The sequence below is a fragment of the Macaca fascicularis genome, chromosome 9 (genome assembly GCF_037993035.2).
Source record: "Macaca fascicularis isolate 582-1 chromosome 9, T2T-MFA8v1.1".
Classification (NCBI taxonomy): Eukaryota; Metazoa; Chordata; class Mammalia; order Primates; family Cercopithecidae; genus Macaca; species Macaca fascicularis.
The window spans coordinates 92,270,693-92,294,923 of record NC_088383.1 but is presented as its reverse complement, the minus strand read 5'-3'; the positions used below and the strand labels follow the sequence as shown (position 1 = coordinate 92,294,923).

Below are 24,231 nucleotides of genomic sequence, written 5' to 3'. Positions count from 1 at the left end.
AACATTATTGAAAAATTCAACATTTTCTGACAATTATGAAATTACAATGTTTCTTAATCTGTGATTACTTATTGAGAGTATATCCTTTGCCAAATCATTGTTTCTGTGACCACGATATTGGCCTTACTTTAACTAGTAAATATGACATATGTTTTATTCAACATTTTTCCAAATCAACTATCCCTTTGAAGTCCATCTTAAAACTTTCCAGAATTGATAAAAAAGTACATATTCTTGAATTCAAATACAGTGCAAGTTATCTTGTAATGCTTTATTAACATTAAAGAAAACATAAGAAAAGAGCTATAGCCCTTTTTGGCTAGTTAACATTAATTTATGAAGGTGCAATTTATATTAAACAAAATGCAGAGATCTTACATATTCAGTATGATGAGTTTTGACAGTTTCATGAACCCATGTAATGAGCACCTAAACAAAAAATAGAACATTTTTATCACACTGTAAAATTTCCTAATATCCCTGTACAGACTATCTTGTCAGATGCAGCTGCTTTTGACTCCAATTAAAATTGACTGTTCTTGGACCTCAGTAGAGTGTGTGCCTTTTCTTGCCTGGCCTCTTTTGCTCAACTTAATGTTTTTGTTTGTTTGTCCTTAGATCCATGTATTTTATTCTGTTTCACTAATGTTTTTCAGATTCCCTTTAACATAATAGTTTTCATACCTGTGTAAAAATCTTGATTCCATTTTTATCATAAAGACTAGATGATTAATATTGAGTTATTTTCTGTGAATAATAGCCAAATTCATGTACATAAGTGTATTTAAAATAAGAAAGAAAATTATTACTGTTATAGAGAATGATAAGTAGCTTTAATTATCTTTACTAAAAACTGAAGAGGAATTAAGCTTAAGTTGAATATACATATGAGCTTATTTATTCATTTGTTTATTTTTGAGTTGATGAGTTTCGCTCTTGTTGACTAGGCTGGAGTACAATGGCACAATCTCGGCTCACCGTAACCTCCACCTCCTGTGTTCAAGCGATTCTCCTGCCTCAGCCTCCTAAGTAACTGAGATTACAGACATGTGCCACCACACCTGGCTAATTTTGTGTTTTTAGTAAAGATGGGGTTTCTCCATGTTGGTCAGGCTGGTCTCAAACTCCCGACCTCAGGCGATCCGCCTGCCTCGGCCTTCCAAAGTGCTGGGATTACAGGCATAAGCCACCATACCCAGTCCATATCAAATTAGAAGTTGTTGAATATTTGAATATTGAATGCTGTAAAACAATTTAAAAATTGATTTCCACTTACATGCTTAAAGTAAAAAGAAATATATTAATATGTGCTTCTTTCACTTCCTTTAATCTCCTTCTCTCTTTCTCTCTTTTACTTGTTTCCTGATTCTCAGAGAGAATGTGCCCATTCTATAGAAGAGAAAAATGGGGACAAGTAAGAGGAACTAGGACTTAGTCTTATTTCTTTCCTTAAGTGCTTTTCTGTGCTATAGATTAAGGGCCAGTACTGTTGATATTCAAAGAAATTCCATAAATGGGGATGCTTCTGAAGGTCCAGTGGTTTTTATTCCTTGAACAGTTGAAGATATCAAGTTTTGAACTCCATGATCCATGTTTCTAAACAATAATTTGTTTTATATTTAAAATCACTTAATTATATCTAGAAATTGTAAACAAAACACACAAAATATGTAAAAAAGGATATTCAACTTTATATGGAATCTCAGTGTTATGCTTCTCATGAATACCATCTGTGCTTTTAGATCTACCAGAATAATTCTGATAAAAACAGATGTTCAAAATACATGTATTAAATGGAAGGAGATGATATAACTAAAACGAAATGTAAAAGAATAGCATAAAACTATGAGAAAAGGATTTGGAAAGCGAAAACTCAAATAAGATAGATTCAGAGGTAATGTTAATTTCACCACAAAGCTGAAGTCTCGACAATGTTCCACTAAATACTGCCTGTTTACAAGTGTATCTCTGCACTTCATGCGTGGAGAAACTCTTGGTTTTCAAATCTGTCACTATTTCCAAAGTATATTCCAAAACAGGAGGATTGAAAAAAAAAAAAAAGGCCAAAACCTGCACTAAGCATTTTAAAAGTATCACCTCCTTTAACCCCCAGTACAAGTTTATATTGTTATTTATTTTGTTAACATACTTATTTTATGGCTATGAAATTATAGGCTTAGAAAGCTTCTGCCTGATGTCATTATTCTAATACTTGGTGAATAGTCTGAAACGATATAATTTAGATTATGTATCTCATTAAAGATAAATTATTTTGGATCCTAAAGAAAAATATTTTGGGTTATTTTACAGAAGGAGAAATAAATTCAACTTAATTGTAAATATCTCAAATAATATATTTCACAGTATCCTATTTAAAAGCATTCACTCTTAAGAACTCTGCAACATATTATTTGAGAAATTTTAGAATTCACTATTAATGAACTTCTGAAAAAATGAGAAATAAAAAGTGAAACAAATAAAACATGGCACATAATAGAATCCAAGATTCACAGATAATCTGAAACCATATAATTTAGATTATATATTCCATTAAAGATAAATTATTTGGGGCCCTAAGAAAAATATTTTGGGTTATTTTACAAAAGGAGACATAAAATAAAATTAATCAGTACCTGCATTTTAGGAAACTCTTCTTCACATAATTATTACTATCAGAAAATAACTGGTTCTCAGCAAGCAAATTATTTAATAAATTTCCAAATTCACCATGATTTTAGTGTGCAAATCTTTACATTAGTAATGAAATCTCTATTGCTAGAACATTACCTAAACCCCTGAAAAGCATTCAATAAGTGCTCAAGGAGCAAACAGAAGAAGAAATGTAGCCAACCACAGTAATTTACATTTTCCTCAATGACATTTCAAAAAATAATATTTCAACAATCACTAATAAAAACGGTAGGTAAAAGTTTAATGAGAAACAGGATAGTTACAGTCTTAACGTAGTTCCCCACAATATAGCTTTAATACTTACTAATTATTAAGTACAAAATAACTGGTAAATATAGTGGGGAAAGCTGGAAGACACTGTTTTGTCAAAGTGATAAAAGCCATCACTAGCAGTAATGAAACAGAGACATTGTGTGTCTCTTGTGTTACATACTATGATAAAAAACAGTATCATTTTTGAAATATTCACACACAAAGTCTATGAATGATGATAAACTATCAGGTGAATTAAAATTTAGAGACATTTTATACACTCCTCTGGTCCTGAAAAATATTAAGTAATGAAAGTCAAGGAAATACTGTGGAAGTGCTAAGATTGAGACTAAAAAAAATGAAAAATAAACTTGGTTTTAGGAAATACACAATAAAGTGGTAAGGGCTTAAGAAGTTTCATATTTGCAACTTAATCTTCATTTGTATAAAATATTTATATATGACACATAGTATATATTATATATAATTACATGGTATATATGCACTTAATATATAACATACTTATATATACATATAACATATGCTATCTATTTATCATACACACACATATCTACCTCTATGTGACTATCAATTAGTAAGAGGAAAGAAATATTATCTGACCAGTGCATCTCAATACTGTCAAGGTCATCAGAAACGAAAACAAAAGCAAAAACTATCATGGTTTAGAGGAGACTGAAGAAACACAGCAACTAAAAGTTAATATGGTATTCTGTATGGGGACCTGGAAACAAACAGGATATTAGGTAAAAACTAAAACCATCTAAATAAGTTATGAATTTGAATTAATAATGTATCAATATTGTTTATTAGTTGTTACAAAACATGTACTACATTAATTTAAGAAGTTAACAATCAGGGAACTGTATATGGGACATATGAGAAGTCTATCACATCTATTAAAATATCAGTTAGATCTAAATTGTTCTAATATTATTTAAATAATGTAAAATATAGTTATAAATAGACCACTTCCATTACCATTTTCATTATAACAAAGCTCAAGACTTGAATATATCATTTAATATAAGAAAAATAATGTTTAAAGATAATATAACTTTACTTTTATTACATTTAATTTTATAAATATAATGCACATTGAACCAATTATTTGTCAACAAATTTAATAAGATAAAGAGTGAAAGAGAGTAAACAGAGAAGAAGAGATAGATCTTCATGCTATTCTGTGCTTTCATTTGGCTAAAGTTCAGTTTTTTTGTGCCTGCTAATTGATAAAATCATTTATATATATATATGTGTGTGTGTGTGTGTGTGTGTGTGTGTGTATATATATATATATATTTTTTTTTTTTTTTGAGATGGAGTCTTGCTCTGTCACCCAGGCTGGAGTGCAGTGGCGCGATCTTAGCTCACTGCAAGCCCCGCCTCCCAGGTTCACGACAGTCTCCTGCCTCAGCCTTCCAAGTAGCTGGGACTACAGGCACCCACCACCACATCCAGCTGATTTTTTGAATTTTTAGCAGAGATGGCATTCCACCGTGTTAACCACGATGGTCTTGATCTCCTGACCTCGTGATCCACCACCCGCCTCGGCCTCCCAAAGTGCTGGCATTACTGGCGTGAGCCACTGCACCCGGCCATTAAAAATGTTTTTAGTCATTCCTTTAAAATTTCAAAGAAAAGCTAAAACATTTAAAAACCCATTAAAATGAAATTGCTAATTAAATCAGCATATAATAACAGGTAAGAAGAAATACTGAAACTGGTCTAATCATCCCATAGAACTGATGTTTGTGTTTTCTTCTAAATAAACCTAGAAACTGACGCTCCCAGTCCTGAAACTTGCAAAAGTTACATTTGCCTTGTCTGAGTTCCTTTCCCAGGAAACCAACCATTAGACCTCTCAGATAGTTTCAAGGAACTGGAGTTTACCAGGTCACCACATCTGGAAAATGAGATGCCAGACCCCTCACTTGTCTTGATTGTCTAACCAAGCACCTGCTTCTTATTGGCCTTCATTTCCCCACCCTAATTCCCATTTTCCCACATATGATTACTTTTCTTCACTGTTATATAAACCTTTCATTTTAGTCAGTCAGAGAAACGAATTTGAGGCTAATCTCCCATCTCCTTGGCTGAAGCACCTGATTAAATCCCTCTCTTCTGGCAATGCTTGTTGCCTCAGTGATTGGCTTTCTGTGTGGTGAGCAGCAGGACCTAGACCAAAGCCCTGGCATTTCAGTAATAATTACCTCTATGGTGAGCTAACTATTATGCATATAGTTGGGCAGGGTGTTCAACTTGATGGGTACCATTTCATTACCTTTAGATTTTTTTTCATAAATTTGTGGGATTCTATTGAAAAGTTATTCAAGGTTATATACTCAGTCAATTATAACTTTTTATAACCATATAATCACATCTGCTTTTTGAGCCATTGAACTTTGATCCTACATCATCATCTTCCTATCATTCTATTCTTCATCCTATAGCTATTATTTTGTAAGTAAGGTATTTTACAGTGTCCCCTCATGATCAATTAAAGGGTATTTTATGGTTGTTAATCTCACAAAGTCTGAATAGAATAAAAATCAGAACTTGTATTGATTTGAATTGACAAATGTATCATAGGGAAAGTGCCCATCTATGAATACAATGAAGTTTAAAAGTATGTTTATTAGTCTTGCTGTTACACGGGATTTAGTATTCTTCATTTTGTTTGGTTATACCACTATGTTAACCATTTATTTTTCTTATGTCAAAAATATAACTAAAAATATAATTAGAATTGACATGACATATAGCTATTCCATAAAATAAGGTGGTAAAAACAAAAATACAGTTGTCCCTTGGTATAGGCAAATTATTAGTACCAGGATTCATTTATATACCAAAATCTACACATACTCAATTTCTTAATTCATCCCGTAAAACCCACACAGGTTTCACATCCATGAACACTGTATTTTCCATCTATGTTTGATTGAAAAAATCCATGAACAAGTGGACCCTCACAGTTAAAATTCGTGTTATCCAAGGGTCAACTGTAAAGTTAAATAAAATATTTCCTCAAAATGAAATGCTTCATGGTGAAAATAGGTGTATTTTGCTTTTAGAATAATATTTTAGGAATCATATTTGGATGAAAGCAGAAGCTGCTGGATATAATTAGAAAGCTCATTGTCATCATCGTTCCTACCATTCAATGAGTGTTATCTACTCATTGCATGCACTCAGCACCAGAGGTCTCATGATACATCCTCTGTATCCTTTACATTCTCTGTATCCTTTAATCTGTAATAACTACCCAAAAAGTATTATAGTTTATTAAAAATAAATAAAATTGAGAAAACTAAGTCCATTAGAAATTAATTAATTTTCCATTATTATGCAAGTAGGAAGTGGTCATCCTAAAACTGAAACCTATGCTGTGTGATTCAATAGATTATTCCCTTTTCTCATAACACTGAACCTCGCACATGATTATTTTACTAAACTGAATCAAGTGCAACTTTTTTGAAATTGATATTAATATTTATTCATATTAATGGTCATACACTCTACACTTTCAGATGTTAAGACTTGGGAAATAAATATGAATTTTCAAAATTGCATGGAATTTTCTCTATGTACTCAAGTCCTATCAGTCTCTTGCCTAATGCATGTATACCATATGGTGATCAAGTGCTCAGTTTTGGAGTGAGAATGTTTTGATTACTGACTTAGAGTGACTCCTTATCACCAGTGAGATCTTGAGCAAATTCATTAATGCTTCCCTATTTCTACACTTTCTCATCTGTAAAGTGAAAACAATGAACACACAAAGGTTGAGTCTGTGGGTAATTATAAGTATTAAGTAAGTTATTTCATAGAAAACACTTAGAATTTGCTTGACACACGATGCAATTAATAAATGGTAACTCAATGGTAATTATTAGAATTCACTTATTATTTAAAATGCCTTTATTTCATTCAAAGTCAGGAGGTATGATGTCAGAAATGTGGTAAACATATCTATGCAGTATTCTTATTATAAGCAAATTTGGATAAGAACAAATTTAAAATTGGTCTAGTGTGAAATTAGTTCCTAATGAGTATGCCTAATGGCAAAAGGAGTAAGAAAAGTAAACATTAAAATTAATATAAATCTAAAGTTTGCAGGCATTTAACCTGGTAAGCAGGACATAATTTTCCGTATACTTGTTATGTCAATATTTACCAAAAAACTTGATTCTTCCAGAAACTCAAGGTTATTTAAACTGCTAATATTCACCTTCCTAAATTGTGAATGGCATTTCAAATGTAAATTTATGAAGTATCCTTTAAAATTTCATATTATTAATACTGAAAGAAACAGAACTTGATTAAACATAAATTCATTAAGCTGACTATGAAGCACTTGGGACTCCTTGCATTGATCCTTATAAAGCTGTGCATCTAGAAAAACCTTTCGACGAAAAGAAAAGGGACATTTGTTCAAAGGGGAATCATATCAATGTTGCTTAATCAGTGACTTTAGTATTTCTGGGACATGAAAAGTAGGGTAAAAATATCTCAAGTGGCATAACAGTCATATAATGGATAAATATATAATTTCTCCCTAATGTTTTGTAAGTAGACTGTAATTCATATTTATCAAGTTTTAAAAAGTGTTTTTGTTGTTCTTGTCATCATTCTTGTTTTAATATATGTAATTTATTACAATAATCTGGAAAGGTTTTACTCATTTCTTTAAAAAATGTACTCTATATGAGCTTCTTCACAAATTTAACTCAAAACAAACTCTTGCTTTCTATCTCAGGAACATCAACATAGAAACATGTATGTTATAGGATATTTTTCTGTATGACAACCGTGCCATTCCTAATTTAATGATAAATCTACTTATAGTACTTCTGTAATGTGCAAGACATTGTTCTACTCAATGACAAACAACGTGCCAGCTTTAATGAAGATTCAATTTTAAGGGGGTAGATATTATAACAAAAGGCAAATACATATGCAGTATTGATGCAGGTAAGTGGTATAAAGACAACCAGTTTCAGATAGTCTGTTACAAGAGTCACAAAATATGCAGGTTATATATTATACACTGAAAATTTGCGGGGCTTTTTCTTTCTATTTTAAAATTTATTACGTGTCTTCACTGAACCTTGTGAGGCAAAAATTCTAATACTACCATTCTTGTTTTCAGGTGAGAAATTTGAAGTACAGAACAAATTAAATGAAATGTTTTTGAGAAAGATAAATGAAACTAACAAATGGTAATCCAGCACCAGCATCATTGTATATTTGTATTGTCAGCAGATTTGGCTATGATGGAAAATCTTTGAAGAATCTTTCTCAGCATGATTTTTGATATGCACATGCACTGATTTATTGTGGGTATATTAAACAGAGTAGAATTGCTGAGTCATAGGGGGTCTCTCTGTTCAGTGTTTGCTGACGTTACAAAATAATTAATGTAATTGTGCCAATTTACATATCTACCAACAATGTATGAAAGTTGTGATTACTCCATATCTCTACCAAAACATAAGAGTATATTTTCTTTCAATTAAAAGTTTAATTGGACTTAAAAATTAAATAAATATAATTAAAACTCCATTTTGGTACGTATTATAATCCATGGATTACTTTTAAAAAATTAATTTTTTATTTGTTGTTGATGTATAAAATTTATTTCTTTAAAAAAATATTGGATGGGCGCAGTGGCTCATGCCTGTAATCTCAGTGCTTTGGGAGGCAGAGGCAGGTGGATCACTAGAAGTCAGGAGTTCAAGACCAGCCTGACCAATATGGAGAAACCCCATCTCTACTAAAAATACAAAATTAGCTGGGTGTGGTGGCGTGTGCTTGTAATTCCAACTACTCAGGAGGCTGAGGCAGGAAAATCGCTTGAACCCGGGAGGCAGAGGTTGCACTGAGCCAAGATCGTGCCATTGCACTCCAGCCTGGGCAACAAAGCAAAAAAAAAAAAAAAAAAAAAAAAAAAAAATTGACCTTGTCTGCGCTAAACTTGCCAAACTCATTTTACTGTAATTTTTTTTTCTGTAAATACTATTGGGTAGTTCTACATATAATAATGTCATCTGTAAGTATTTAATCAAATGCCATTTTCCAAATATAAAGAATATTTCTAGTTTATTTTTATTGTATTTATTGATTTTAAGCTCAATTGTTTGATGATTAGAAAATATATTCTGTATAAGTTTAGCCACGTGGGACATGTTGATACCTCCATGAAAACCCAGCATTTGGTAAATTCTTTTACATGTTTCATCCATGTGCCTGAAAAGAATAAATTTCATAGTTGTTGGATACATTATTTTATATACATTATTTTATAACACATCAGGTAAATTTTGCTGATTTCAATGTTCAAATCGTATGTTTCGTTGCTCTTTTTTTTTTCTTTACGTATTTTGACAGTTACTGGGAGAAATTTCGCATTAGATTTCTATTGCTGTCATAAAAATTATCATAAATTTTGTGGCTTAAATTAATATAATTTACTCTCACACAGTTTGGTTAGTCAGAAGTCAGAGATGGCTCTCACCAAACTAAAACCAAGATGTCTGTAGGATTGTATTTCTGTAGACTCTGAAAATAAATTCACTTCCAAGCGCATTCAGATTATTGACTGTATTTATTTATTTTTATGTTATTTATTTTTATTTTATTTTATTAATTTTTATGTTATATATATTCTTGCTCCATTCATGTTCAAAACCAGCAGAGTGGCTAAGTCCTTCTAAGTCTTAGATTGTCTTTGATCTCCCCTTAAGCCTCATCTTATCCAGTTCCTCTTCCCTTGCCTCTCTGTGACTCTAGCCAGAGAACATTCTTTCCTTTTAAGGGCTCACATTGAGATTGGGCCTACCAGAGTAATCCAGGATTAATCTCCCTATTAACTTCCATAACCTTAATCACATCTGCAAAGTTATTTTTGCCAGATAAGTGTGTAGATATCTTTGGGAGGCTTTAATTCAAATTACATGATCTTCCAAGCATCAATTTTCTCATTTCTAAAACAGGGATATTCCTTCCTTGTAAAGCTACTGTGAAGACTAAATAAGGTAATGTGCATAAAAAAAAAGAGATTACTACAGTGCTCAAAATATAGAAACAGCTCCATAAACAATGAATTTTAATTTATTTTAATATACTATAGGTAACACATGCTTTATAGGTTTTTATATTTCCTTTCTGTCTGCCTCAGGATGATAAAAATAAATTAATATTGACTGAAAAATTTGCTCTCAGTGAAAAGATCATTAAAATCCAACACACATATAAGGTCTATATTAACTTGAGACAAATTCTTCACATGCTCAAGGAAACATTATGTCAGCCATGACTTGCTCTTGTTTACTTACATCAAAAGAAATGTTAGGGAGTGAGATACACCTCAAAAACCTGACATCACTGTCAAGAAAGATTTGCCTCCAAAAATTGCTTAAGAATGATCAGCAACTGTGTAATTTTTTCTTGAAACCAGGCAAACTATTTACTTAACAATACAATTGTTTAAAACTAATTGAGTCTTCACTTAAAAAGAGAAAAATATTTCAATGTCTTATGTCTTGCTCATGAGAAAGACATTTGAAATCTTGTTATAACCCGTGTTCAACATTTAGATAGAGGAACTAATCATGTTTTGGTGAATTCTTGACAAACTAATAGAAGAACATGTTTACAGAGAGCATAAGAGGGTAGTATTTAATGCATTCATAAAAGTGCTGATTGTGATTATGATATAATACCATAAATGTAAATCATATTTATTTGTAAAATAAGGTACATGAAAGTAGTTATAATTTAGAATACTAGAATGTCTCTTGATAAGTAATGAATGGATGATTGAACTAAGGAATTGAGTTTTATTCCCAACTTCATGGTCAATTTTATAACCATAAATTTACACCACTGCTCCAGTTCTCAGATTTCTCATAGTGAATAAAAAGAGTGACTAATCAAGACTTTAATTGTGGAAGCTTCCTTTATAAATCTGTGATAATGCTTTATTATACCTGTCTTTTGCATTTTAATGAAGTGTGAAATATTTTGACATTCCCAATCTATTAAACTGTGAATGATTTTTCTTGGAAAAACATTTAGATCTTTCTTAATTGTATAAACTTCATGTCTTATACTAAAAGGAGAAATAGTATGAAAAATATCTTGCAATCTTGCACAGAAAAAAACTCATTTTATTTAATTTTATTATAAACACAGCATTGTAGATGGATGAGATAGGAATATCTATTTATACATATACACATATATATGTATGTGTGTATATAATTTTAATGCATCTTTCTAATACATGATTCATAATAGATAATTCATATCAACTAAACTAATAGATAATTCATAATTTATAATTCATTGAACTAAATTAAGTACTAGTACTATGGAAGAACTATTCAAATGAAAAATGAGAATAACAGCTAAATTTCTATTTTTTCTTTTAATGCTATTTCAAGGTTTAAATGCACTTTTTTTTTTTAAGAAAGTAAATATAGAGAGTATGGGCAAAATCAAAGGTGAAAAATATGATCATCAAGTACACACATTTGATATTATCAAACCACGGAAGATATGACCATAATGTCAATGGGATAGGATTGCCTCAGTTACCTAAAGGGATATGCATATGGTTGAACTTACCAGTTCAAAAACCTCTAAAGCATAATAAGCTTCTCGAAATAATGTTTAAGATCAAATCTTTACCTTTTCTATAATTTTATCACTCTGGTGTTTAGGAGTTTAGGGTTTGAATAAATTGAAGATCTATACATGTAAATAATCAGGGATTATTTCATAAAAATAAATAAGTAAAAAAAGACAAATGAAATTTTGAGACTTGCATGGTAAGGGACATGGATGAGGTTGGAAACCATCATTCTTGGCAAACTAACACAAGAACAGAAAACCAAACACCACATGTTCTCACTCATAAGTGGGAGTTGAACAATGAGAACACATGGACACAGGGAGAAAAACATCACATACCGGGGCCTGTTGGGGTGTGTGGGGGTAGGAGAGGGATAGCATTAGGAGAAATACGTAATGTAGATGATGTGTTGATGGGAGCAGCAAACCACCATGGCACGTTTATACCTATGTAACAAACCTACACGTTCTGCACATGTATCCCAGAACTAACAAATCTACTTACAGAATCTGTGTGTGTGTGTGTGTGTGTGTATATGTATATTCATATATATACACACACATATATACAAATATATATACCCACACATATACAGATGGCATGTGTATACCTATGTAACAAACCTGCATGTTCTGCACATGTATCCCAGAACTAGCAAATCTACTTACAGAATCTGTATATATATATATATATATATGTATATATACACACACACACACACACACCACACATATGTATACAGAACTAGCAAATATTACAGAATCTGTATATACATATATATATATATACAGAATCTGTAAGTAGCTTTGCTACCTAAGATAATTCACCTATCATTTTATGCCAAAATAAAGTTAGCACTCAACTGAACAAAGCATATATAACTCAAAGGGTGTATTACAAAATAAGATCGTTTATATATAATTAAAACTAGTTACTTGGAAATTAATTAGCATCTGCCATTACAGTAGAAACTCGTTAAACAAAAGTGACTCAAAGAGGTGAAGCATTTATCGACCAGTAATTTGTCTTGTTAAATTTAAATAGGAGTTTATGTTTTGTTTTTAAGTTATATAATCTAGAAAGTTTCAGATTATGAGGAATATAATTTCTTCAAACTTTTATGAACAGAAGAATGTGAAATAACTAAAAAATATTTTTAGTAATTTCAAAAAGAATGTAGAAGTTAAAGGCCCAAATGATTTGTTTAATTCACAAATTACAGTTCTTCTCCTATAAAGCAGGTATGTAAAGATTTTTTAAAAATCTTGAAATGTAAAGATGGTCTGCTAAAATATGTACTATCACTTTAATATAATTCATTTTTTCATGTATCTAACATATACATAATAGGTCACATTAGAGGTACTCTAGACATATTTTGTAGCTGAATTAACTAAAAATAATTAATGAAGTAACCACGGTTTAAAAAAACATAAAAGCGCTTCATTTATACATTTTAGCCAAAAGAGAAAATCAAACAAAGCAAAACAACAAACAAGCACGTCCTAAAATTGTTGTAATACTACTTTTTTTTTTTTTTTTTTTGAGACGGAGTCTCGCTCGGTCGCCCAGGCTGGAGTGCAGTGGCCGGATCTCAGCTCACTGCAAGCTCCGCCTCCCGGGTTTACGCCATTCTCCTGCCTCAGCCTCCTGAGTAGCTGGGACTACAGGCGCCGCCACCTCGCCCGGCTAGTTTTTTGTATTTTTTTAGTAGAGACGGGGTTTCACCGGGTTAGCCAGGATGGTCTCGATCTCCTGACCTTGTGATCCGCCTGTCTCGGCCTCCCAAAGTGCTGGGATTACAGGCTTGAGCCACCGCGCCCGGCCGTAATACTACTTTTGAATATAATTTTTCTAATTTGATCAGCATTTTTCTACATGAATTCAGTTGTGATTTGTATTTACTTTTTAGATATTTCAGAACTTGATTTTAAAATACAGAAACTTTACATTTCTATTGCGATTCTATAACTTTACATTTATAGAATTGCAGACATTTTCTTCCAGTATTTCATTAGTATGATCACCTCAGAAATACAAAGACAATGTATTTGTATTAGATAAATGCCTTAGGATAATAATAATAACTCTTGTTATGCCGAAATAAGCATGTACATGGATCTAGGCAATAACTTTTCAAAGATGATGAAAAATAAAATATCTATTATTATAAATACATTAAATTATTTTTCCCATAGTTAAATGAATTCCTAAAATAACATCAGAAGTCATATATTTCTTCTGAGGCCTATTTTTTTTTTAATGTTTTCCTGGTATTTCTAAACAGTTAAACTCATAATTTTAAAGGAATAATTTATAAACATTTATTGTATATAGTTAGATACATATATCAACAGAAAGGACAGAGAGAGAGAGTAAATAGAAACTGACCTCGTTTACTGTGGCATAGTAGCTTTCATGCTTGAAAGTGGGTGAGTTGTCATTCCTGTCTCTCACCACTATTCGCACTTCATGGTAGATAATCGTGCCCACTTTTTTGTTGACGCACTGGACCTGCACCACAATGGAGTGTATGTTCATCGGTGGCTGCAATGTAGAAATTACATCTTTAAAAATACTAATTAAAAACAAAGCTTCTCATCACTGTCAAAGCACTTGTTGATTCAGTACATTTTTCTATTCTTGTTTATTTTTAAGTTATAATAATCCAGAAGAAAATGATCATTTTCAGGACAAGAGAGGACAATCATAATTAATTTATTGTTTAATTTTGTATCTCGGTGTGTGGACTTCAGGTAGCATTATGCTCACTGTTAGTGGATGGCTGATGAATGCAACTACAAAATTAATGCTTAGAATTGATGGGATGAAAGGAAGTTTGTCCCTCCAAAGATTGAAGAAGCAAGAATATAAACTTTTACTTTGAAAAAAGTGTTAATAAATTCCTGGAGAAGAGATATTGTTTAACTTTTATGTTTTTTTAAATAAAATATTATGTTCATTGCTGATCAAATTTAAAATATTGATTATCAAAAGAGAAAATCTAAAATCCAACCAACTAAACTTACTCATTCTATACATTTAAATGCTTATTGTGCTAATCTTTTTCTTTCCCAAAATATGTACCTATTATAGACACACAGGCACACAGTGAATATCAGTTCATGTTTGTAAATATAGATTTACTATAGAATTTTTTGTATACTACTATGAAGTTATATTATGTGACAGTAACATTATACTTCATTGTAAGCCTATAGCATAATGTATCCAAGTAATATAGCATAATGTATCCAAGTAATAATTTACAATGACCTATTACAGGTTATTATATTTTGTCATTATAAACAATATTTCAATACATATTATACATAAGCATATGCTTGTCTAATAATTTTTATAATAAATTCCTTGAAGGGGAAAGGTATCATCAAAGGTATACTTCCTCAAATCCCATGGCTAAGACCTTTCAGAGCTGGAATGCACACCTACCACTATTTGACTCCAGAGTAAGAGTATTGAATACTACAAAACATTGCTTTGTGATTTTTAACCTCTTTTAAGCTTAAACAATTTTATCTCTAAATATATCATTTTTGCAGTGTCCTATCCTGACTCCTCCATCTTAAAAACCTTGTCTCCAACCTGACCTCTCCTTTCAAATTTCTTCCAATTTATTTTTCTTTATTGCATTTCTCACCCAAAATTTGACTTATTAAATACTTTATGTATGTGTTTTGGTTTGTCTGCCTTCACTAGATTGGAAGCTCAATAAAACCTGTGTGTTATTTTAGTCATGATGGTATCCCTCTTTCCAGTACCAGCCCTGTGCCTAAGGCAGATGACCTGGAGTCAAACTGCATGACTTCCAGTTCCATAACCTACTAACTGTGTGATCCAGGAAAAAGTACAAAGTATCTTTATGCTTCATTTATTCATCTAACATTAAGGCTAATCGTTACACCAATGAGGATTGTAAATACTGCATGTGATTAGACTATACTAGGCTTATGTTAAACACCTAATGGATTAAATACATATCCTATTTTATTTATTTAAAAAATAAATATCCAATAGAGTGAAAAAATAAAATATATAATGCATACCACATTTGTAAATGAGAAAAATGCCATAGAAACTATATATACATGAAGGAAATCAATATTTAGTTTCAAGATATTTTCATGGCCAACAAAGAAAAAGAAAGTTGACTTGAATTTGCATCTATATGAATGATGCTACCTAGAAAGAATAAATTGAGGCATCACTGACATATGAAAGGAGGTCTCTAATAAAATGACACATAGCTCTGTGTTTTCATATCTACTCAATTTCACCTTTAATCACTGATACAAATGAAGGCATTAAAATCATGTGTATAAAATCTGTGAATGTCACAAATCTTGGAAGGATGTATAATACATTTAGTGACAAAAGACATGGTTCAAAGTCATCTTAATAAGTAATAATAACGGGTTACAAAATGGTAAACTTTTACAATAATAAATTTTATCCTCCAATGTGTAATAGAAAAAAAATCAATCACCCAAATGTAATAGATGGCTACAAACATTAATGTAAAAATTTAATTGTGAAATTTTGATAGCTAAAAGTTTATTTTACATGCCAGCACTGTAAATGGGCTATGAAACACTAATGCACATTGTATATTAATTAATACTATCAGGCATTAATAATATATAGGTAACTTATAACAGGTACCATTTTACAGGTGCATAGAAGAGACATTTGAACACTTTTGAGAATGTATAAAATTGGAGGATTTTAAATTTAACAACATATGATTTACCAAATATCTAAATGGTTGTTATGGAAACATCCATTAGTTTATTTACTGTAGTTTTAGAGAGCAGAAATAAGAAAAATAGGTGAAAAATATTTCAAGGCATGTTTTCACCATAAGTAGAGGGCTTCTCTTAAGCCAAATTGACACTAAATAATTATGTGCCTGTATCAAAACATCTCATGCAACTCATAAATACATACACCTACTATGAACCCATAAGAGTTTTAAAAAACAACAAATAGAGCAGAGATTCTTATCAGTAGAAGAGTATAGGTTATGTTAGAAATAAATTTGTACCTTCTCACCTCCAATTACTTTTCCTCTGCCACTATGAGCTAAGATATTTGTTATGCTTCAATTTCTTTTTTCACATTTGTCTTTGTAAAATAAAGAAAAATCAGGAGGAAAACGTGACATAGAAAAGAACAGACTATTCTATAAAACAAGACCCATCGCTGAAATATGCCAGTTGGAGGATAAAAGACCATTGAAAAAGACTAGCTCTTAGAAGTTTCCTGGAAATAATTTGAATTAGATGACCTCCATTTTTACTACCAGCTTTTAAGTGTTTGCTTTAATAGACTTTTTAAGGGAGGTCCAGTATATTTTAATTGTAAATTAAAAACAAAATAAATATGTGTCCTATTTGCCCTTGGCACACCTCTTGGAAGACAATGAGGTGAATTACGTACTTTTAAAGTTATTTATCTTCCAATTATTGCAAGAGAGACCTATAAAAACAGTCTATCTCAATTTATAATTCTACATGGAGTGGTACCACTGGGACCAAAAGGTCACAATCTTATCAAATAGAGGATCAAATGCACTGTGTACTGAAGCTTCACTTAGTCCTGCTAAGTACCCATAAATTAGATCTAACCAGGTCACCTGGAACTGTTGTCACTCTCAACTTTAGTTCCCTATGCAACTTTTAGTAGTATGGCTAGAACTTAGAGGGCAATAAATTATAACCATAATGGATCACACCGGAGGCAAAAATTCCCTGTGGCTAATATATAACACACAATGTAATTTTGTATTGGCATAGATTCGATTCTGCTGTATAAGAAGGTCATAAATAAAAGTACAGTCCTACTAAGTCGATTAGTGGGAGTTTAGGGACTCCAAAATGCTTAAGAATGTGTTAGGGAAATTTTGCTTTATCTTTCATAACTGGTGGCAAAAATAAGTCGTGGTAATTTGATCTTTTCTGATTTTCTTTATTGCTTTATTCATCAAACAAAGAAGAAAAAAAAAGCTATGTAGAAATTGTGTTCATGTAATTATTTAAAACTATTACCATTCATATATACTTAAACATGCAAGCTATTCTTTCAATTTAAAAATGAGTGCTTAACACAATACTCTGAATGCATACTTGCACATTTGTGTATTAGAGTACCTGTGTATAGGTTATGATATGTGTATCAGGAAAGATATATATCAACAGTTAAAGGATACTATCATTAAAAAGTGGATTTGAGAGTGTGAAGAAAAAAAAAGTCCCCACAAAAATGTAAAAATTTTGTAATTCTAAAAAAGAAAAAATCTTAAATAGAAATTTTTGTTATGAATTTATCAATCACTTAGGATTCAACATGAAAATTAAAGTTTTTATAGGGGATTTGTTGATATTAGCAGTGTAGATTATAGCACAAATCTTCAATCCAATGTATATTTTTTTCTAGAAACCAAATGATTTGGAAGTCTTAATGATTTGGGGGGCAGGGAATGAATTTTTGGAAAATCTGTAGGAACTGATTTTATTTTTCATAAAGTATAGGCAAAGTTTATCCAATCCTCACGAGTGAATTTTTTTTTGTTATGATATTTCTGTCTATGGACTTACTACCTTTATAACATAATCATTACTATTTCACAAGTAATGTGGAAGACAGTGAAAGGAAATAAGATATTGCATGTTTTAGAAATGATTTTTAAATAAAAAAGCAAACTTAAAGGAAATGGCTGCCCAGAGTTGTCAGTGTCCTTCACAAATTAAATTTTCACAACGAATAGTAGCATATTTACCAAAGATATTACCTAAAAAGACAATATCAATTTGAAAATACTATTACTCATATGTGACACGTAGATACATCTATAGATTTTTCACAGTGAATTATTAAGGACATTCAGTCCATTTAATGGTAGTTATTTGCTATATGAAAAATTTAATGTGGGTTAGGAATAATATGACATAGTCCTTGGACACTAAAAGCAACTTTTATAAAACTGATATGAGGTGATCATACAAAAAGTAAGTCAAAAATGCTATTAAATAATATGGATTTTAGAATAAGGAATTGCATACCAGTGTTATTAGGAAATAATTTATACAGAAACAGCATTTAAGATATGTCTTAGTAGTACATAAAATTCAACTGATAGCACTGGATAATAGTGATTTCAAAGTTTATGTTCAAAAGAACATCAGGGAAGGCATGATAAGAAAAAATTGGATTGTGGTCATGGGACAATAATTAGATTAGTTTTCTTAGATTGTAGCTCGTATGTTTCTAAATAAAAAAGAAATTATATAGACAGGGTGCATCTTGAATCTAGGGAAACTCAAGAGCCAGATAGAAAACAGTTTGCACTGAAAAGGCATCTGCGGACACAGTCTCTGTTTCAGCGCACTGAATGTAGAATAGGTTGAATCAAGATAGGTGGTAGAGAGCAATTAGTTTATATGAGTGACAACTAAGAGGTCTTATACTAAAGTTATGTTGATGGATGGAGATGAAAGATACAATGTCGAGATAAAACTACTAAACTTAGCAGTTAAATGGACACTGGCCTGGACAGAGGAGTAAGCTCTTTGTGCAGCTACCAAGTTAGAGTCTGAAAAAAAGAAGCTATTTGATGTTGTTATGAGCATAATTTCTCTTGTTTCAAATGCTTTTAAAATTTTGCCCAGGATTTTGAGATAAGTATTATAGGACTGTACCAGAGTCATACTTTTCTTTCTGTTATTACTTTAATTGTGGATATTGTCATGACCATTATTATCACATGCCCAACAGTGATGAGAGCATATCGGCCATGTGAGACAATCATTTGGCATTTCAAAATTTTTATGTGATGCGCCTTTATTACTGAGACTCTTCATGTTCACCGCAAATATCACATTTTGGTTGTTTCTCTTTCATGACTTTTAATTTTGTAACTTCTCCTTTCATTTTTTTTTTATTTTTGGGTGCTGAAAATTTATGTAACTTTAGTGAGCAAAAAATAAAATAAGAAATAGAAATAAAAGTACATGATGATCATAAGGGAAAATCTTATGAACCAAGTTTAAAATGATGAAACAGTTCATAGTCATACAATCTCATGTAAATGCTTTCTAATTAAATACAAATATTTCAGTGTTAGGTATTTTTGTGCTTTACATTCACCCTCAAAAATTTTCATGAAGATCATGTTTATCAGCTTATTTTTAACACAATGTTAAAAATGTCATATGTAACAAACCTGCACGTTATGCACATGTACCCTACAACTTAAAGTATAATAATAATAAATAAATTTAAAAAAATAAAATAAAATAAAAATGTTTTTGTTTACATTGTTTGCTTTTAATTCTATTGCAGCCATAATTATTCAAATGTCGCCATTAAGAGATATTTTATTGCCTCAATGAGCAAATGTAGAAAACATGATTGGGATCACTTTCTCTGGAAAATATATTTTTATCTAACTGCTGCTAAAAAGATAGTATAATCAGATATGGATCTACCACTTGGCCCTACCCCTTGCTCCCTGGCTATAGATTCAAGCCAATGAGTATTTAATTGTTATTTCTCTGAGAAATTTTAAAACAAAACAAAACACAGTGACTTTAAGCCATCTTTAATAACCACTGCATCAAAAGTTTATGAAAAACTGGCATGGCATGAACATAGAAAATACTTAAAGTCAAATGAAAAACAAGGCAATGGATAAAACTGTAAGTGTATAAAGGAATCTGCTCTACAGAGAGAAGAATAGAGAATATACACAGAAAAATGTAGAAACTAGAGACCATATGGTCCAAGACCAAGTAGTTTTTCTTTCTCCCTGGTAAACATAGAATTTCCATAAAAGCAAATTATTTTTTATATCTATGCTATTGGTATTCTTGAAATCAACTTGAAATCATTTGAAGGCATTTTTGTGTCTTCCTTATAAGCCAAATAACTTTGAATAAAATCAGAATATTCTTAGAAAAGCATCATTTCATAACAAAGATTCAGTGGAAAATTTTCTATAAAAATATTTTTAAGAGCAATTTACCACTAAGAAGGATTAAAGTTAATTATAGGCTAGTGATTATAATACAGAGCTTTGGCCGTTGTTAGTAGGGTCAAACTCAAATTATTGGTTCTATTTTGTTATTCAGAGCATATATATAATATATATATATGGAATATATATTATATATATTTGATACTGAATATATATATTTCTATGTGTATACACACACACACACACACACACACACACATATATATTTTTGTTTTTTTTCTTTTTGAGACGGAGTGACATTCTGTCACCCAGGCTGGAGTGCAGTGGTGTGATCTTGGTTCACTGCAATCTCCACCTCCTGGGATCAAGTGATTCTTCTGCCTCAGTCTCTAGAGTAGCTGGGATTACAGGGTACCCACCACAATGCCTGGGTAATTTTTGGTTTTGTAGTAAAGATGGGTTTTCACCATGTTGGCCAGGCTGGTCTTGAACTCCTGACCTCAAGCGATCCACTGGCCTCGACCTCCCAAAGTGCTAGGATTACAGGCATGAGCCGTCACACCCAGCCCGTATTTTTTTATTTTGATTCATTATATTCATAAAACAACCCAAAAACTTTGGGCAACAACCAAAAGAATTACATTTCAGATAAATGCCCTATATTTTAAAAGAAACTACAAATATTTTGGTATTTCTCATAATAATATAATTATTTAACAATAATGTATATTTTATGTGTATTTAGCTTTTGGGAAAAACATTTTATCTTAAATAAAATTTAAAACAATGCCAATAAATGTATAGAGTTACATGTATTTATATCATAGTATTAATATGTATTTCATTAATACTGGAGAGCATATTTACAAATACAATCTATATAAAAAGTGTACACTCACATTTTTTTCAAATGAATACCATATCTTTGTAGAAAATATTGTTAACTAGGATCATAGAGAAGCATACAGAAGAAAAAATATCTTATTCTATGTCAATGTAAATAATGTGAAAACAATAAAGTAAAAACATAAAACACCTCTCCAAGTAGACTAAAATTATTTCAAATATTTACATTATATTATTATTTTATTTCAGACATTACAATTATTTAGCAATATTGATATCAAAGCATATAGGTATAATATATAGGGAGGACCATTTAGCAAAATGCATATAACTCCCTATCCCAGTAATAAGATGATGGTAAATGAATTTATCTCTATAAAACCACCAAACAATTGTACAAAGATGCATGTACAAAAATTTTCACTGCAGCATTTTTGTAATTATTAAAAACTGCAAACAAACTTGACATCCAAAATAAGAGATTCATTTTTTAAAAATCTCTGATTTATTCATCCAATAATCAAATATGCAGCTAATAAAAATAATTATATAAGTATACATTTGTTTGCATTATAATGAGTAGGCTAAAAGCATAATGAACAGTATAATCCAATTTAAATTAATAAGTATTATAAATATAAATACCAATACACATAAATGCTTGAAATAAAATGTGGCAGAATAAATATTAAATGTTATTTTCCCTAACTGATAAAATTACCTTCATATATATGCTTCTTATTTTCTGATATGTTTACCATAAGCATATATTATTTTACAATTAAATGAGACTGCAATTTCCAGTGGTGATTAGATTTGGATAAAAAGCCCGGATTTATCTCACTATTTGCCTAGCAGTAATGGTCTGCCCGGATTTACCTCACTATTTGTCTAGCAGTATCTGTTCCACATAAAACAGATGGACACTGGGTTAAGGATATTCAGAATAAAAGTCCTTAGGCTTTGATGAATGAACCCCTGAAAGCACTGTGGCAGCAGGAAAACATAATTCACAAGAATTCAAAAAATTCATAGGTAATAAAGTACATAGTAAACTGTACTAAAATAAGAGGCAAATTGAGATTTATTAAAGACTCCAAATTTTAGACATGAAATAGTATAAAGTATCAAGCACTCCATAACCTATTGTAAAGTGGATCATAAACCCTGCGCAATGATGTGAAATGACTCAGGCTCACGAAGCTGAATATCTGACATTTGGATTTCATAAGCTGGGAATTTGTGGGTAAGCATGTTTAGAGTTACTCTCTGAGTTTTCCCAGGGTCCAGTACAATTACTGGTTATAATCCACTATCCCCTGCCCCTCTGCACTCAAGAAAGACTGAGATGCAAATAAATGAGTACAGAGTTACTTTAGACAGCTACTTAAACCTATTAAACTGTTTTTAAAAAAACTTTTCCAGAAATGAAACCTCCAGCAACTTTGGTAATTTTGCAATTTTTTTTGAGGTAGTGTCTTGCTGTGCTGCCCAGGCTGGAGTGCATTGGTATGATCATGGTTCACTGTAGCCTCCACTCCCCTACCCCAAGCTCAAGTGATCCTCCCAGCACAGTCTGCAGATTAGCGGGGCTACAGGCATGTGTCACAATGCCTGGCTAGTTTTTTAAATTTTTTGTCAAGACAGAGTCTTGCTCTGTTGCCCAGGCTGGAATCAAACTCCTGGGCTCAAGCAGTTCTCCCAGCTGGGCCTCCCAAAGTGCTGGGATTACAGGTATGAGCTACCACTGTACCAAGCCCAATATAGATATTCTTAATAAAAAAGTATTTACGCTATCTGACAACTACTTAACTGACATATTACCATGAAACTTTTGCTCATTTTTTTTTTTTTTTTTTTTTTGCAGCTATATAAGACATTTCCACAGTTCTGCCCTTCAACCAAGGCTTACTGGTTGTAAGGCAGTCTCCCGTGAGTGCACCTACCAAACTATGTCTTCAAGCCAACAGCTGAGTGACACACCTATATGTTGCCGTCGTTGGAGAGAAATGAGTTATAGCCATGCTTGTCCTACTTTGCCAAGGGTTCCACCTCTTTTTTCTAAGCACTCTATTTTCTTCTTGTTCAGAAATTGACAAGCTTCCAGGATATTAAATCAGAAGTATAATGGTTCTCTAAGATACAGATGTTCCTTTCTCATACTTCTTTCAATGAGTTAAATAAACTGTTATTGATATACTCAGGAAATAAACTCAAATTATATAAATAATTCAATATCATATAAACACACACATAGACATTTAAATTATAATAAACTTATATCACAGGGGCAAAGAAAAAAAAAATCACTAACATCTCTATCCAGAACTCTCCCGGTGCTGTTCAGGAAAAGCATTTGCTTAACAGGATCCATCAACACCCAGTAATCCATATTGTCCTTTAAAGAAAGTTCTATGGTGGGGTCTGGTCCTCCAGCAGTCCCTTTGATCAGCATGTTGTCCACCAGAATTGTACCTGCAAACCAAAGAAAGTTATTTGAAAACATATTCTACTCATATGAATTCTTTGGCAAAGATCATGCTCTTAAACTGTGGCTGACTCACAATCAGTTTTAAAGCAGAAAATACTCAACTGTATATCTAACATAAGACAGAAAATATTCTTTGCCAAAAGGCCAAAATATCTGCATTATATTATTTATCGATAATATTTTTGGTGGAAGGCAGAGATTCCGACCTGGTGAGTTCCATCATCCATTTTGTGTTTCCCTCTAACAACATAAATCTGTTTCCCCCCATCTGTCATTTCTCACAGGAGTTATCATTGA

General features: G+C 31.5%; 1 protein-coding gene across 8 annotated transcripts in view; it reads right to left on the bottom strand.

Annotated features, from left to right (window-relative positions):
• Window positions 1-24,231, bottom strand: part of PCDH15 (protocadherin related 15) — a 1,788,406-nt gene that overhangs the window by 528,070 nt on the left and 1,236,105 nt on the right. For all 8 annotated transcript variants that reach the window (XR_012417282.1, XM_065521086.2, XM_065521087.1 and 5 more), the window contains 2 exons: window positions 23,758-23,918; window positions 13,994-14,149 (listed from right to left, as the gene is read on the bottom strand). Coding sequence is in view for 7 of the 8 variants with exons in the window: in XM_065521086.2 (XP_065377158.1) it covers window positions 13,994-14,149; window positions 23,758-23,918 (317 nt within the window). In the remaining variant the exon portion in view is untranslated. The remainder of the gene's footprint in view (window positions 1-13,993; window positions 14,150-23,757; window positions 23,919-24,231) is intronic.